General features: G+C 42.6%; 1 protein-coding gene across 1 annotated transcript in view; it reads right to left on the bottom strand.

The window, feature by feature from the left end:
• Positions 1-4,950: 4,950 nt before the first annotated feature.
• IL12RB2 (interleukin 12 receptor subunit beta 2) overlaps positions 4,951-17,137 on the bottom strand; it is a 78,404-nt gene continuing 66,217 nt past the window's right edge. Inside the window, exons 13-16 of the mRNA XM_057539862.1 lie at positions 15,238-15,375; positions 12,387-12,477; positions 9,876-9,975; positions 4,951-5,490 (exon numbers count right to left, since the gene is read on the bottom strand). Coding sequence (XP_057395845.1) covers positions 4,951-5,490; positions 9,876-9,975; positions 12,387-12,477; positions 15,238-15,375 — 869 coding nt within the window. The remainder of the gene's footprint in view (positions 5,491-9,875; positions 9,976-12,386; positions 12,478-15,237; positions 15,376-17,137) is intronic.

The raw sequence follows: 17,137 nt of genomic DNA, 5'->3' as shown, positions 1-17,137 counted from the left end.
ATGCGAAAGTAATTTAAAAACCTGTGGCTGGATGTAGTCACTGTTAGCATTTTGGTGTATATTTAGATTTTTTTTGCATTGCTTTATAAAAGTGAGATGATTCTGTTCAGCCATTTTAACCACTTCTATGTCAAACATTCTTATGGTTTTTAAAAGGCTGCATAGTATGCTTTGCATCAATTCTAAGATGCATCCCAATTTCAGGCATGTTAAAATGTGGAGGGGGCGGGGAAGTGTGCACCATAGCAATCAATGGCATATTACAGTTTAATTTGCATTTTTTCCCTATTCATAGCAAAGTAATGAGGTGTCCCCTAAAATTGGTGGCATCTTAGACTCCATGAAATTCAGTGTTTCATTGTATGCGTGATTTAACCAGGTCCCTACTGAAGGGCATTTAGGTTCCTCTCCCCATTATAATCAATGCTGTGATAAATCTTTTATAGAGTTTATGATATTTGTACTGTTCTTTAGTCTACATTGCTAGTCAAATTTTATTGAATATTGCCCAGGTGCCTCCAGAAAAGAGCCAACTAACATTCCTGTAGCCAACCGCAGTTCTCTGATTAATAGTGGCTAATTTTTTCATTACTGTTGCTAATTTGGTAAGGGAAAAATGGTACTTAATTTTTATTTCTTTGATTACAGCTGGAGTTTTTTTCATGCTTATTGGACATTTATATGTATTTTATGAGTTGCTCACTCCATTTTTCTTTGAAGTGTTGGCTTTTTTCATATTGATCTGTAAGGCTGCCTTATTAAGTAAGTTATCTTGGCATATCTTGCAAATACTTTTATCTAACTTGGTGTGTGTGTTTTGCAAAGTTTTAATTGGAAATTTATTCCCGTGTAGGCTGTGATGTAAAAATATGACTTGTTTCTTTCCATCATCAGTTGGCCAATTGATTAAATTGCTTATCTTTTTTTTTTTCTTTTAGGGTGAAGAAGAGGCCTTTCTGATCTCTTTTATTCTAGAGAGTGATTAATTTGAGGGTTCACCTATCAGCCTTTCATAAGGGTGGATAATGTGAATGTCTTTGTGTCCTGCAGCCTAGGAAGAGAAAAACAGGGCTCCTTTGGAGGGCCTGAGCAGTGATACTGGGACAGATGACAACTACGTCAGGTGAAAGAAAAAGAGCTTGATGGAGAAAAGCAAGAATCAAACACGGGGGATTGACTAGAATAGAATGTGCCTAGTTTGGCATTTCTTTCATTGGCCTCTGGGAATTGGAGAGTTGCAGCTGTAGGCTATTAATGGAAGCTGAGAAATTGGGACAGGGTGGAGGGGAAAAGGCACTAAAGGGAAAGAACCAGATAACGCCAGTTTGGCTTTCCTATTGCCTATAAGGAAAACAGAGGCCCAGGAAATAGAATTTCTGGCTTCTGGAAAAGAGGGCCCTTTTAATTCAGGGTAATGATCTGTACACAGGAATTGGTAGAGATTCCCATGAATTCATTGAGAATGAACTTGGACTCTATTTGTAGTATTTAGGTCCCAGAGAATTAAGGAATTTGATGTGTTTCAATAGAGCAGAGATTTCTGGGTTGGGTTTTGGATACATATCAGGAGTGAGGATTTAAAGAGTTGCTAATTTTCCTGAGGAATGAAAGCCTGGCTATATGAATATTAGTGAGCTCTACCTAGTCCTGGTAAACTAGGCAATCTGATTTGGGAATTTGACTGTGTGTGGGCAGGAAGGGAGATTATAAAAACTATTTGGGGCAAGGGCAGAATGAGGTTACCCATCCTGTCATTCACGGAAAGAGGACATTTTATCTGGCAGAGTGAGCAGCCAAAGGCATGTTCAAATATGTTTTTAATATAAGAAACTGCTACATGTATTACAGTAGTGCTGTCAATAAACGGTAGGGTAGAATGGGGGTTGGGAATGAAGAGATTACAAGCAAATGCAATTGTCTCAATAAAGAGGAAGCAGGCACAGCTGGACTGGCTTCTGGAATAGAAGGAACAAGGTGGAAGTGGTGGCAGAAGACATCTTTTACTTTTTATTGATAGGCTACTATGGACCAGGCATGATGCTGGAGATTGCCATGGTTCCTGCTTTCCAGCTATTTACAGTCCACTAGAGGAAGTAAGTGCATCATGCTAGGGGAACACTGAGGAGGCCTCTGCATCCTTAGAAGGAGCCTTTAGGGGTCAAGGAACTCTCCCTTTAAAAAAAAAATTTTTTTTTCACCTTTTAGGAAAGCAAGTAAGGACTGCAGTACCACCTAGAGCTTTAAGGGAGGGGAAAAGGTGTAGGGGGTAAAAGGGAGACTGGGACCTGTGTGTTGAGGCCAAAGGGGTAAGGCAGCGGTCCCCAGCCTTTTTGGCACCAGGCACTGGTTTCCTGGAAGACAGTTTTTCCATGGACGGGGGTAGGGTGGGGGGAGGGGGGATGGTTTCGGGATGATTCAAGTGCATTTCATTTATTGTGTACTTTATTTCTATTATTATTACATTGTAATAAATAATGAAATAATTATACAGCTCACCATAATGCAGAATCAATGGGAGCCCAGAGCTTGTTTTCACTTGCCGCTCACTGATGGGGTTTTGATATGAGTCTGCAAGCAATTGGTTTATTATGGTCTCTGTGCAGTCAAACCTCTCTGCTAATGATAATCTGTATTTGCAGACGCTCCCCAGAGCTAGCATCACTGCCTCAGCTCCACCTCAGATCATCAGGCATTAGATTCTCATAAGGAGCATGCAACCTAGATCCCTCGCATGCGCAGTTCACAGTAGGGTTTGCGCTCCTATGAGAATCTAATGCTGCCACTGATCTGACAGGAGGCGGAGCTCAGGCGGTAATGCGAGTGATGGGGAGCGGCTGTAAATACAGAGGAAGCTTCGCTTGCTTGCCTGCCTGCTCACCACCTGCTGTGCGACCCGGTTCCTAACAGACCATGGGCCGGTACCGGCCCATGGCCTGGGGGTTGGGGACCCCTGGGGTAGGGGAAGAGTGACTAAGATGGCTATCAGGTAATCAAAAGGAAAGTAATAGGAAAAGCAGGTATTGCAAGAAAGAAAAGTTGGCTCTTACTGTCAAGAGGTGATAGGTTGGCCTGCTTCTAAGGTGGCAGCTTTGTCATGGCCCATTGCAAACAGTCAAGGGGCTCCACATCCTGGGTGCAGACAAGCCAGTACTGAAGCTGCTGAGATGCAGGGCACCATGGTATGGGGGTGCTACACAGCAGCTAAATAGAGTAGAATGGAGATGTAAGGAAGAAGCTTAAGCTTTTCAAATAAAGCTTGGAAGAACTAAACGTGTTAGTCTGGAATAGCAGGAGGCATGGATGAAGTGTTAAACATGAACAAGCAGAGCAAATACTCATTTTAATTTCTAGAGCTCTGAGGGACATCTGGTAAACCAAACCCGCCTCAGCTCCAGTGTTTGGGTGGGATGGTGGTAGGGTGTAGGACCCAGGCTTGACAGGGATTTAAGAAAATGGTTCCTGGACCTTTCATCCCATTCGTTTGCAAAGAGTACTATTAGCATTTAGACTAAGATTCTTCTCTGTCAGCTTAGCAGAAGTGCCTATAGTTAAGGGATAGAGGCAGTGATGGGTGAAGGGAGGATGATAAGCCAGAGGCCACATCTTTAAAGTTTTCCAAGTTCATGCTGGGGAAAAGAGAATTATCTTCCATGATCAACTTGAACTGTCTGAGGACCAGCTCAAGAGTTTTCCTGAGGAAGGAAAGCGGGATGCCTTCAGAAGGGATGACTTATGAGTGCAATCTTGGCAGTTTGGTCTTAGACCCTGAGGTAGCCCTGGTCCTAAAGGCACTATCAGCTGCAGCAGAAAGAAGAGGAAACACAAGGGGTCAGAGAAGCTTTGGCCCACTCTTTCACAAGACATTGTATTTCAGAGAGGGGAGGCTGCTTGCCCAGGGTCCTACAGTGGGTTTAGCAGTAGCTTTCCACCATCAAGCTGCTTTCACTGAAAAAGGGTGAAGGCAAAATAAAACAAACGAGCAAAACTAAGGAAAAGGTACATTCTTAGGCTTCTACAAATAAGGGCAACCATGACCATCTTGGGAGCCCTTTTATATTGGCGTTCACTGGGGTCCTCTATGCCTGCATATGTAAAACTAGGTCTATCTGTTTTGAAGGTACCCAGTAATTCTCACTAATATGTCCATCATTTATTAGAGTTGTGCTCTCCAATACAGTGGCTAAGTGTCATATGTGACTATTTTAATTACAATAAAAAATCAGTTCCTCAGTCATACTAGAGATACACCCCTAAGTGATCAATGGCCAATGTGGTTAGTATTTGTTGGATCAAACAGGGCAGCCATACATAGAACATTTCTATCTCAGGCCTGTTGGACAGTACTGATCTAGACATAAGACCTGGTTTGTAGTAGCTGCTTTATAAGTTGACCCTTAAACAATGTGGGGGTTGGGATGCCGACTCCCCTGTGCAGTTGAGAATCTGCATATAACTTCTAGTTGGCCTTCCTTATCTGTGGTTCTGCATCCATGGGTTCATCCAGCAATGGATTATGTAGTACTGTAGAATTTATTATTTAAAAAAATCTGCATATAGGTGGACCCATGCAGCTCAAACACATATTATTCAGGGTCAACAGTAAATGGTTGAATGAATGGTCCTCTGGACTATCTGCCATTGCTGGTAAGAGTTTTGGTTTCCACTCTTGCCTTTCTCCTTTCTGGCCAACATAGCCAAGAAAGTTGCAGGAACCCAGACTGGAGTCTCTAGGTCTACACAGCAGAGGATGTGATCTTAAGGCTCTGGAGAAGTCAAGATGAGGTATCTTGAGGTGAGATTCACCCTGAGTTGGCTTGCCTGCCCTCTAGCTGCAACCAGACCTGATGGTAGCACCCAGACGTAACGACCACTGGAGCAGGTGGCTGGGGAGATGGGGCACGCTGTGTCACTTGGAGGCACATCGACTTTCCAAACTTCAAGCTTTGCCACTCAGAGCATGAGGGAACCACACCCCATCTTTAACTGATCCAGAGTCAACTTCTCACCACAGGAGAAGGTGAGTGGGTGAAGGGAACTCGAGGGGAAAATGGAAAGAGAGATGTGCTGAGGCAGTTCTTCCCGAGGGTCAGTTATGGGAGCCTCATGTGAAGGGAGATAATCTATGTTGGAGGGTAAGTAGCCCTCATGGGCAGGAAGGTAGTCCACTGGGAGGACTGTCGAGGGGCTGGCTGGGTTTCCCGGCGTTGAGTCAGGGCCCTTGCTCCCCAGCACCTTGTACAGATCCACCCCTTGTCCCGTCTCTGCTGTGAGAGCTCTCGGAGTTGGGGGGCTCGAGGCACTGTATCCTGTGTCTTCCTCAGAGGTATAGTGATCTTGGACTCCTTGTCCCTTTTCTGGCCAGTTGGGGTGATGGGGACGTCTGAAGGCTGGGTTCACTTGGTGAAGGACTTTGTTGATGACCAGGGGCTCAGGTTCCTCGGGAGTGGGCCAGTCTGTCAGGAGCCTATCCAAGGCCAGCTCCGTCTTCTCCTGAGAAAGGGGAGGAAAAAGCTCATGTGGCTATGTTGAGTAAGTAGCCTTGACGACCGACTTCTGCAGGGTTCCAAAAGGCCTGGCAGCCTGCACTGCCTAGTCAGCTCGAGGCAGAACACTGTGGGCCTTTACTTTGTGAGGTAAGAGAAGCAGTTAACATTGTTGGGGAGGCAGACAGGCAGGAGCCGTGGACCCCTCTCAACCCCAGCCAGTGAGTGATTCGCTACCCTGCTCAGCCTTCAACTAGACTTGTTTCTGGTGAGTCAAACTGCCCCAGCTGCTTTTCCTCTAGCAGAGAGGGTATGGTGGGTGCAAAGGAAGGGCTGAGCTTGCATCTGTCTGGGGATGAGGCACAGAAGACTTTAAAAGGGTCACACTAGAGCTGAATCCTGAGAGATGTATAGTATTTTCCAGGTAAGGAGGTGGTGGGCAAGGAGAATTGGTCTATTCTGGAACCTGCTAGTTCTTTCTTAGGACAGGCACACTGAGGCTTCAGAAATAGAAGGAGGTTACATGATGAAGGGACTTTTATGGGATGCTAAAGAGTTTGGGCTTTGATACCACTACTGAAGGTTTTTTGGCAGGGTAATATCCTTGTCAGTTATGCTCTTAAGAAAGACCTCTCTGGAATAACTTTTTTGGAAGTGATGTTCATCCTGTCTTCCCTACAGCTAATTTCATCTGTTACTTTTCTTGCTTTGTCTTTCTCAACATCTAATTGGTTACCAGCTCTTCAGTGTCATATCTTTCCTTTCCAAACTTATTACTGATTCCTGAGTCAAGTTCAAGCACTTTATTAACATTTCTTTTTACAGGCTTTATTGGGCTCTCTTTACGTCCTTGAAACTATGTTTTATGCTGACTGCTTAATCTTTCTGAAGCAGATCTTTCTGAAGCCTGCTTTCATGAAGCCCCTAGTGACTGTTCCCTCCACTGGATTCCTACAACAGCAAAGAAGCCACCTGTTAGGTTCTTAGCACAAGAAGCTTTATACTGTCACTTTTTTTTTTTTTTTAACATGTCTGTAAGCTATCTGCAAGTAGGGATCATGCCTTAAGGGAGGAGGAGGATAACAGAAAATAGCATTAGGACAGGGCAAACCCTGAGGACTAGTCCCAACTCTGAGACTTTACGGCTTGGGAAAACTCAATCTACCTCTCTGGCCTTTGGATCACTCATCTGTCAGATGCCAAGTTGTGCAAGAATGATTTGGTCTGGACTGGCCTCTGATGTCCCCACCCTTGCCTTGAGCATGGCAATTGTCCCCAAAGTGAATGACGATGCTGTCTTAGGGTAGACTTCTGCAAAGGGCCCTGAGCAGCCAGAGGGTACGTGTGTACTTTTCTTTCGGGAGCCTGCTCTTTTCCTATCGCTATGCAAACTGGCCCTGGCACATTGGTCTGGCTTGGAACATGACTGGCAGCTGCCAAAGTGCTGCGACCACTGCTATGGAAGAGATCTCACTGGATGAGGATCACCTTGTTTTCACAGGGCAAGGCTCTGCCTTCTTGAAAGCTTTGGCAGTATCAATAGAGGCTGCTCCTCAGAGCTTTACAAAGCAGCCCCCCTGGCTGACAAGTCCTGGGGCAAGGCGTCTTGGACCACTAATAACTCAGGTACATCATGGAAACTATTTTAAGCTTTTACAAGCTCAAAATGGATAACATCCCAGTGATCCCCTTTATGATTGCGCCTTTTCCTCTAGAGCTTTAAGACCCATGGCTTTTTAGTCACATTTTAAGAAATGGTAGGGGGATGTAAAGTCTGAGAACTTAAAGCACATTTTGTTGGAGGTGAAAGACTATTGTGTTTCTGATGTCTGCCCCAGCCTGTCACCAGGAGAGCAGTTTGGGTCTTTAAAAACAGTCTACCCCTTCAAGGGTCAAGTGACATGGGGTTCTGAGGCTGCCACAAGGCCATCATAGATGGCATGTTTAATTTTTTTTTTAAATTTTCTAATTTACTGGTTATTTTTGCAAAAGAAATATATGCACATAGTTTTGTAAAAAAAAATTTTTTTAAGTTCAAAGGGAATTTGTAATAAAAATTAAGTGGGCTTCATGCCTACAGCTGCCTCCCCAAAGGCAACCACCATTATCAGTTTCATATTTAGGCTTCCAGAAATATCCTGTGCACATGTTGGAGACTGTGTGTGTGTGTGTGTGTATAAAATCATCTTTTTATACAAATGAGAACCCACTTTAGACAATTATTACAAACTTTGCTTTTTTTCACTTTTAAATATATTAGAGATGTTAGACACATATAGATCTCATTTTTTTTTAGTAGTTGCATAACATCCTGTTGTACAGATACACCCAAATGTTTAACCTGGCCCCCTGGTGGCAGGTTACGTTATGGCTTCTATTTATAATGCTGCAATGAACATACTCATACTGTACAACTTTGGGCACGTGTATGGCGATTTCTGTTATTTTTTCCATGTGTTACTTTCTCTAACTCTTTGTCTTTCTCAGCATCTCTTCTAGGCTTTTATGGGCTCTTCAGTGGCTCTGCATGCCTCTGTATCCCCTCATGCCCAGGCAGTGGCAAATAGAGACCATGATGCCACAGCTACCAGCTTGGGAGCCAGGTGTCCGCGACTGACCCAGAGCTGCTTCTAACTGTGCTATTTCAGGCTTTTAGGACATGGGACTGTGGAATCTCAGCATTGGAAGAGAGAGATCTTAGAGCTCAGTTGATTCAATTCCTGGTACCTGAATCCCCTCTAATACTAGCAGTGGCATCCTTATTGAGTGCCTTCCATAGGTCATCACAATATTGCCACCAAGTGAGGGCCCAGTGTGTGAACACCTGTTGAGTTAGTCTGTTCAGCTCAGAGATGTTGACTGCTGGAAACACCCCTCTCACCCTGTGCTTAAGATCTTTTAGAACGTATAGTATAATGGAGGACAGCACATCCTGCTTGTATGTGAACCCAGGGTCCACCTACTAGCTGACTAACATTGGGCAAGTTACTGACTCCTCTGTCCCTCACTTTCCTCATCTGAAAGATGGGGATAATAATATTATAATCTCATAAAGCTGTTGTACAGATTAGGTGTTAATGCATGAAAAAAATTTTTTAAGTGCCTGGCATATAGAAAGTAATGTATGTTATGTGTATATATAAACATAAATATATTATTATGTAATACTGTTGTATATCATATATAATTATACGTCATGTATAATCAAATATATATCAAACATCTATCATATATATGACATACACACGCGTATACATATACTGTTATTATTATACTGTTCTTGCTACTGTAACTTAACAGCAACAAAACTCCTCAATAGAGAGAGGAGACTTCAAGTATAAATCTTCCTGGGAAGAAAATGAATGATCTTTGCCTTGTATGACTTTGTATGTGCTTTACATGGCATCTTACTTAGTCTTCACAACAATATATATGAGAGATATTGTCAATTCCTATTTTACGGAGGATGAAACTAAGGCTCATGTCATCGGGCAAGCGCTCAAGGGTCATTGACATAGTAAGTGGCAGAGGTGGCCTTATTTCAAAGGCATTAAACTGCGGTGACTTAACGTCCTACGGAGGCAGACATGGCTGGGACCAGCTCTTTCTCTGAGAGGCGGCTGGTACCACTGGCTTCTGGATGAGGCATGGGTGACTGAAGAGAAGAATCTTGGAGGAGGAGGGCTATACGATGTGAGAGTGCGGGGCTGCCGAGGCGCCGGGTGATGGGAAGAACGTGGGCACCCCTCTCCTCCCCTTTGCTCCCCTTCAGTGCACAGTCTTGCTCCACGTTCAGATGCCTTCAACTTCAAGACCCTCCGTCAGAGGCAGACCCTCCTGCCCGCTGTGAGCTGCTCCTCCCTCCTAGGACTGTGTGGCAGCAGCTCCCTGCGTGTCCTTTACTCCCAGCACTCTCATCTGCCGGCTGAGCAACCTCTCCTGCCTTCAAACCTTTTCCTTGCACAATGGAATGACTTACTGGCTTCCTGCCAAGACCAAAATAGTCTGGGCTCTATTTATCTGTTCTGTGCTCACACAGGACGGGTAACATCACAGTAAAGCTTCAGTGCTCTTCAATTTGGGTGAGCCAATGCTCAGACTAGTGCTTGGCAAATATATTTGCTTTTTAAATTTCTTTTGAAGTGAGCTGAGGTGAGGAGAGGAACAGAAGGCATAGGAGGAATGAAAAGTTACGGGTCTTTTAGTCTTGGTCATAAGCTTCAGAAAATTCCTGGGCATGGGAGTGATGACTCAGATGGTAACCTAGCACTCGTGATAAGCAGCTTATCCATAGGATCTAAACACTGAGGTTTCCCTGTAACTACAATGAAAGACTTAGATGTACTGATCACCAGAACCCCATCGACTGACCACTAAGGCTTTATACCTTACCTCCACAATGGGATATTTCTTGGCCCAAGTGCTATTCGCTGGGTCTGGAATTTCTTTGCTACACCACTGAGGTCTGAGGGCCAAAAGGAGAACAAATACCCTGCAGGTAAAGAAAACAGTGACATTGGTTAAGTGTGCACACGGTGGCAAGGAAGCACAGGTTCTTAGTGCAGTGACTTCAGTGTAGGGGTATGCAAATGAGTAAAATGTAAACACTGCAGGAGAAAGATGGTGCATCATCTAAGTCTGGACTAGTTTTCTATGAAGTTTGGATAGATGATAAAGACTCGTGGTGCAACCACTTAGGGTTTGCTAAATAAACTATGGAACTTTTGCTCGATGTAATGTTTAGCTATCACTAAGCAGCCAAGTACTCACTCAACAAACGTTGATTGAATCCTTAATGTATGACCAGCACAGTGCCACATGCTGGGGATAAAACAGCAAACAAGAGGATATGGTCAATACCCTTGGGGAGATTACTATTTATATTTAGTAAATTAGAATGTTTATAAAGAGCTTGTAATGAAAACAAAGAGTAAAACGGGATACAGGTGGTATAAACAGCTTGGACATAACCAAGTAAAAAAAAAAATGCCAAGAAAAAAATACCAATATGGAAATATCCAAACTATTAAAGTAGTTGTATTTGGTGATCGGAGGGTCTTTTTATTTCTTCTTTCCACATCTCTGGGTTTTTGAAAATATTTTAAAATGATTTATGATGTGGAAGAAAAAATCCTAAAAATGTTTCTCATATGCATATGACTTAACTATTTTGACTGTTTTTAAAGAAAAAATTCAAGACCAATATGAAGCATTTTTAAAGACTTGGCTTTAACACACTTTGTTTAATAAGGAACGTAAGCTTCAGGGACGTGTTCAACCCTTTGAAACAAGAGATGACGCCATGTGACTAGGTTTTTTCCAAAGAAACGTGAGCAGAGGTACCTGTGACCTAGTATAGATCATGCAGATGAGGAAAGTACCCAAGGGATGGTGGGCCATTAAAATGGAAGACAGTTGGATCCCTAAATGACTGTGTGGAGCACAGCTGCCAACCAATCTGGATGACATACCTTAGAACTATTATACGGGAGAAAAATGAGCTATTTTATTAAAGCCACTATATTTGGGGGCTTTTTTTTTTTTCTTTAACAGCAGAAGCCTCCACCCTAACTGATACTATTTCCCTGAAGAGGATGCATGTGATCCTAGTTGACTCTTTGAGTTCAACTTTTTCAAAGTCTTACCTAAAGAGAGCTCTGCTTTGAAGTATCTATCACATATGGGAGAGCTTCAATAAATGGAAAACCTTTCAGACAGGTTCAATGACTAGTAGAATGACTTTGAGCTAGTTTTATTTTGACCTTTTCTCCTACATTACACAACATCTGAAGAAAACTATTGAATAACTAACTCATTTTAAAAATTCTCTTTACCAAATAACACACGTTTAAAGAAATTTTAAGAAATACAGTTAAATAGAACTAAAAGCGCTATGATTCTATCCGCTGTTATAACCACCATTAATATTTTAGTGTATGTCCTTGGAGCAGAGAGTATTAACTGCCATCCAATACCCATTTTCCCTTCTTTCTTAGAAAGGGGACCCTGATTTACTGGGACAACAATGAGCCCAGCTAAAGGGCCACAGTTTTAAGCCTCCCTTGCCTCACCAAATTCTGGCCAATGAGAGGTAACCTAAAGTGCCATGTGTGACTTCTTCATGTGTCTTGAAAAGGTGGGTGTGGGCACCTCCCTTCTTCCTGTAGTTGTAGAATGCAGGCATGATGGCCATAGTTCCTGCAGCCGTTGGACCATCAGGTGAACTTGATGATGAAAGCCAGTGTCAGGATAGTGAAGCAGAAAAAGAAGGAGCCTAGGTCTCTGATGACTGCGGAGCTCCTACACCAGCCGTTACCTGAGTTTACTTACTTTACCTGGGTGAGAAACTTAGCTCACTTGTCATATTATTTTTATGTTACATACAACCAAATTTAATGCTAACTAATATATGTTGCGTGTCTGTGTGCACGTGTGTATGCACTATTTTTAAAAAATGAAAGTACATGTTTTGCAACCTGCTTTTTAAAATGCAATATAGCAAATATTCATATCATTTAATTTTCTTCTACATCTTTAATGAATGCATAGTATGCTGTATAGCATGAAATATACTGTGATTTATTTAACCAATCCCATATCGCTAGGCATTTAGGTTGCTTCAAATTGTTTTCCTTCTATGAATGATACTTCAGTGAACATAGTTGCCACTAAATATCTGTATATACCTATGATATACTTAGAATAAATCTAGTTGGGAATTGCTAGGTGAAATGTTTAATATTTTTACAAATTAAACATATACTGTCACCCCAAAAAGGTGAATATATTTAGTGTGCTACCAGCGATGTAGGAGAGTATCCATTTGTTTGACCCACAGCAGCAACAGCTATTATATGAAAAAAAAAAAAAATATACCAAAGTTGGCAGGTGTAATGAACTTACTTTTGCCGGAAGCAACGCACTGAGAGAACGCCCACCATGATGACACCCATGCAAATGCTTGGTGCCACATAGGTGCTCCAATTGGCTTTACCTGAAACAAAAAGTTAGCAAACCCTGTGACTGAGTTATCGTCAATGAACATTTCTAAATACTGACTGTTGTGTGAACCCGCTGGGCTTTACCCACAGCTCCTGGGTAGCTGGACTCAGGAACAAGGCCAACTCTCTTTTGCCCATTCAGGAAGGAAGAAAGGGCCCAAAGGGGCCAATACTATGGTTCCAAGGAAGGAGCTCCAGCCCTACAAGAACTTCTTCCTCTAACAGGTGCAGAAAGAAAGGGAGTGTGGTATACAAAGCACTGATTGTGAACTGGGAGCCCTGGATTCTAGTCCTAACGCTGCCGCTGACTGATGTGTGGACCTCAGATTCTTGATCTATAAAAGGTGAACGATGACATCTACCTTGCAGGTTGTTGTGAACATTAGAGATGGTGTATTTAAAGGGCACAGCCATGTATCTGAACAGAGGAGGCCTCAAGAAATGGTAGCTATTAATTTTACCAAACCATTGGATAAGCCCTCTGTCTACCTAGGGTCTTTGAAATTGTTCTGATTCCTTCCTATAAACATGTAAATATTTCACTATGTGTTGGAATTTTTCATTAATTCATCCAACATTTATTGAGTGTAAACCATGTAACAGGCCAGGTTAGGTGCTGTAATACACAGATGAATGGGACATGGGCTCTGAAGATAGTCCAGGAGACATGTGTAAACATGTAAACAGTAAACCATGATGCCACGGGATACATATAAAAACAGCATGTACAAGGCAGTGTCACAGAGAACAGCATGGGAAATGGCTTCATGAGCAGCTCAGGAAGGTTTCCCAAAAGGCAGGATGTCAAAAGTTTAGAGTCGGATGGCTAGGAGTTGGCTAAGTGGACAAGTTAGGGAAGTGCAGACTAGACAGACAGCAAGCACGGAAGGAGGAAAGAGCGAGTGCTTCAGCAACCACAAATAGTCTGCTCTTGCTTTCCAGTACGAATGATGAGTGTGCGGCAGACGACAAAGCTAGATGGATGAACAGGACCAGGTTGTGCAGGGCTTGGTAACAAAGCAGTTTAAGTTCTAGCTTGAAAGCCCATGGGGAACCACTGATGGGTTGCAACAGGAGGTAGAATGTCAGCAACAGGGATCTTGTAGAAAGATTCTTCTTCTGATAGAGTGAAGAACAGGGTGGGAGGGAGGGTGACCAGGGGCCACTAGCGGCCAGAGACCTAGCCCCTGTGAGAGGGGCTTTTCCCAGGGCTGAACAGGGGAGTTAATGCAGGAAACCTTGTTACCACCCCACACAATCGGCACAATCTGACATTATTTTTAGCATCTGCCTTTCTTTCTGGGCAGATGGGACAAGTCTGGAGTAGAAAGATGCTGAGTCCTTAGTCCAATTAATTGCTCACAAGTTAACTTTCATGGGAGTGCTTGAGAAGAGGGCTTGTCACTTTTCCCAGTGGAGGAGTATCTGGCATAGAACAGCAAAGTCCTGAATGATTAACTTGATACTCCATGTCACAAAGCAAGAACGGCTTGTTTTATGCTTAGAGCAGATGCAAACGGGCGCTGCCAGAGAGAACAGCATAATTTAGCCAGTGGAGAGAAACCCATGTTAGCTGGGTCACTTCTTCACATACTCAAATTTAACTGAAGAAACTCAAATCTGTGTCTGATTTGTAGTTCTGCCACTTGCCACCTCTAAGACCTTGGGTAATCTTTTTGTACCTCACACCTGTAAAAAGGCATCATAGTCTCTCATTCTTTTATTCATTTCATATTGAGTGCCTGGTAGTATGGCCAGGTACAGGCGTGTAAAGCATGCACATTACATGGTTGTGGTCAGGATTAAACAAGTAAACGTATGTGTTACATGTGTTGAATTGTGTCCTCCCACCCCCAAAATTCACATATTGAAGTTCTAACTTTCAGTACCTCAGAAAGTGACCTTATTTGTAAATAGGGTCATTGCAGAGGTAATTAGTTAAGACAGGTCAGGCTGGAGTAGGGTGGCCCCTAGTCTGATATGACTGGTATCCTTGTAAAAAGGGGAATTTTGAACAAAGAGAAACACACAAGGAAAACTCTAAGTGAGATGAAGGTAGAGATCTCAAAACCAAGGAATGCCAAAGATTGCCCCCAGTCGCGAGGTGAGCGGCGTGGAACAGATTCTCTCACAGCCCTTGGGAGAAGCCAACTCTGTTGACACCTTGCTCTCAGACTTCCAGCCTCCAGAACTGTGAGGAAATGAATTTCTGTTGTTTAAGCCAGTTTGTGGTACTTTGTTACAAGAGCCCCAGCAAACTAATACAGTATTCAAAGAGCTTAACACAATGCCTGGCACATAACTATCTGATATGCAGTAGCTGTATTATTTTTGGGATTATTCTCATCATTCATTGAACAGATATATATTTAACAAGTACTATGTGCTGGGTGCCGTTCTAGACCTTGATGATAGAGATTAAACAGATACTAGTCCCTGCCTATTGGATTCAGAGTTTTGAATAGGGGTCAAGTATAGCGCATTATGAAGGAAATATGGATGTGCATTTGGGAAGGCTTTCTGGAGGGGGCAACATTTTTGCTGAGTTTAGAAAAACGAGTAGACACTGTCTCCAAGCAGACAATGTAATGGTAGGGCACTCTGGTTACAGGAAATAGCAAGTGCAAAGGTACAGCAGCAAGAAAGTAATTAGTGAATTACAGAAAATCTGCTAATCTCCATATCAAGTATTGGGAGTATACTCCTATATAGGAATTCACAGTGGACTTGCCCTCTCTAAGGGTGGTTCTTACCTTGCAGACAGAATTCTCTTTCATTTCCTCGGGGGCTTTCACCAGCAGCTGTCAGAGCTGTCATCCATAGAACGTATGTCACTCTGGGCCGCAGGCTGTCTATGGGATGTGAATTTGGGGAGACCCTATAGGGAATTTCTGAAAGGACGATAAATATAAAGGTTAAGGCACAAATTAAAGGAAATATCTGAATGTGGGCTCTTACTCATTTTTATTTGTTAATGCTTCATTTAATTTGAAAGAGAAAAGCACATTGCTGTTTTAAAGTAGTCCTAATTCATTAATGCTTAATACTTTAAAAGGCCCTAGGCACTGCCATTTATGAAGGTACCACTTCACAGCATTATCAGAAGAATTACATTTTTTTCTGTGGTAAAATCTTTTCAAAGAATTTTTATTATTTTGCTTTTGAAACTATTTAGCTGTAGTAACTTCTTTTATTTCCTATGACTATCATGTTTCTGACATTTATCAGGTATATTTGAGAACTCCTGGGGAGGAAATTAAATGTACAAATTGTTTTCAATGGAATTTTTAAGAAAGCTAAGTTTAGCAATTAATGAAATAGACATTTAATAACATTTATTAATTCTGACTTCCTTTTTTATTTTTTGGTAAGTTCTGGGTACTGGTCTTAGTGGGTTTGATCATTGATCTGCTTCAATTTGACATAAAATCTAAAAAATGAGAGCAATGGTACTTAGATTTATTTTGGTAGTTTAAGGCTAGACTGTCAGTTCTTTATGCTTTTAACACCCCTGCAGGTTCTCAGCAGGTAAGATTTTGGTTTTTGAGCAATGTGTTTATGCTGTTTTTTTCCTCCAAGAGATATGAATATCGGTAGCCTTTAGTAAATAGGCAGTCTCCTCCTCCAGGGACCTGCTGGGTGTGACCTCTCAAAAACTGAGGGGGGCTGTAAAATTGAGGCAAGAACTTCTACAGGTGTAGCCTACTGGTTTGCTCAGCAGACTTGTGTGTGTGCTGGTGATCAAAGTGGAAACTAGAACTCAGCACTTTGTGCCTCAACATTATTTACTGTCTCACAAACCCCAGGGCAAGTCAGATTTTGACCCTGTTTGCTGAATTTATTTCAACAGTCACACATATTTATTGAGTGTCTGCCCTGGACAAGGCACCAAGGCACAGAATCTGCCTCAAAGAGTTCACCATCTAGTAGGGAAAACAGACCCCTTACACTCACTCACCCCTGCTTACTATGTGTGACCAGCAAGATGGAACCCTGTATTATTGCATCCACTCCACCCAAAGGAGCTGAGGCCTGAGCAGATCATTTAACAGCTGTGACTATCAGAGCAATTTCTATATTTTACATCCTTTTGAGAAAAAGTACCATGTGGAAAATTCCCAAGCCTACTTTAACCTGATGAAATTGCTTGCACAGACTTCAGCTATATGATTACACTAAAATGTCTCTTATTCCCAAGGCAGGGGACTAAAAAAATAATTTGGGAGAGACTTTCTGCTCATCTTGCTGCAGCAAAGCATAGGTGAGCATCAGGGAGTCAGTCGTTCAACTGTATTAGGGCATCCTTAACTCCAGGAGTGAATGAGCCGTTGGAACACAAGGGAAGTAGTTTGAATGATTTGCTGGGCCAAAAAAGTTTACACGCAAACACAGATACATGCACATGTGTATATCTGAAGAATAAAACTAGAAACTATGGAGGAAGCCAAGAGGAGGGTGATGGTGTCAGCAGTCTGGTTGACAAATAGGTTGAGTTGAGTAAAGGAAGAAAGAAGTCATGCAGGAAATACTGGTTCTGCTGCCTTGTCTGGGCTGTGATCTCCAGCAGAGATAAAGGAGGCCATTCAGTTCTTGGATCTGAAACTTTAGGTTTAAGGTGGTTAAATGACAAAGGCACCAGTTTAGGGAGATGTA

Source organism: Balaenoptera acutorostrata, chromosome 1 (assembly GCF_949987535.1).
Source record: "Balaenoptera acutorostrata chromosome 1, mBalAcu1.1, whole genome shotgun sequence".
In the NCBI taxonomy this organism is placed as follows: domain Eukaryota; kingdom Metazoa; phylum Chordata; class Mammalia; order Artiodactyla; family Balaenopteridae; genus Balaenoptera; species Balaenoptera acutorostrata.
This window is presented reverse-complemented; position numbering and strand designations above follow the sequence as displayed.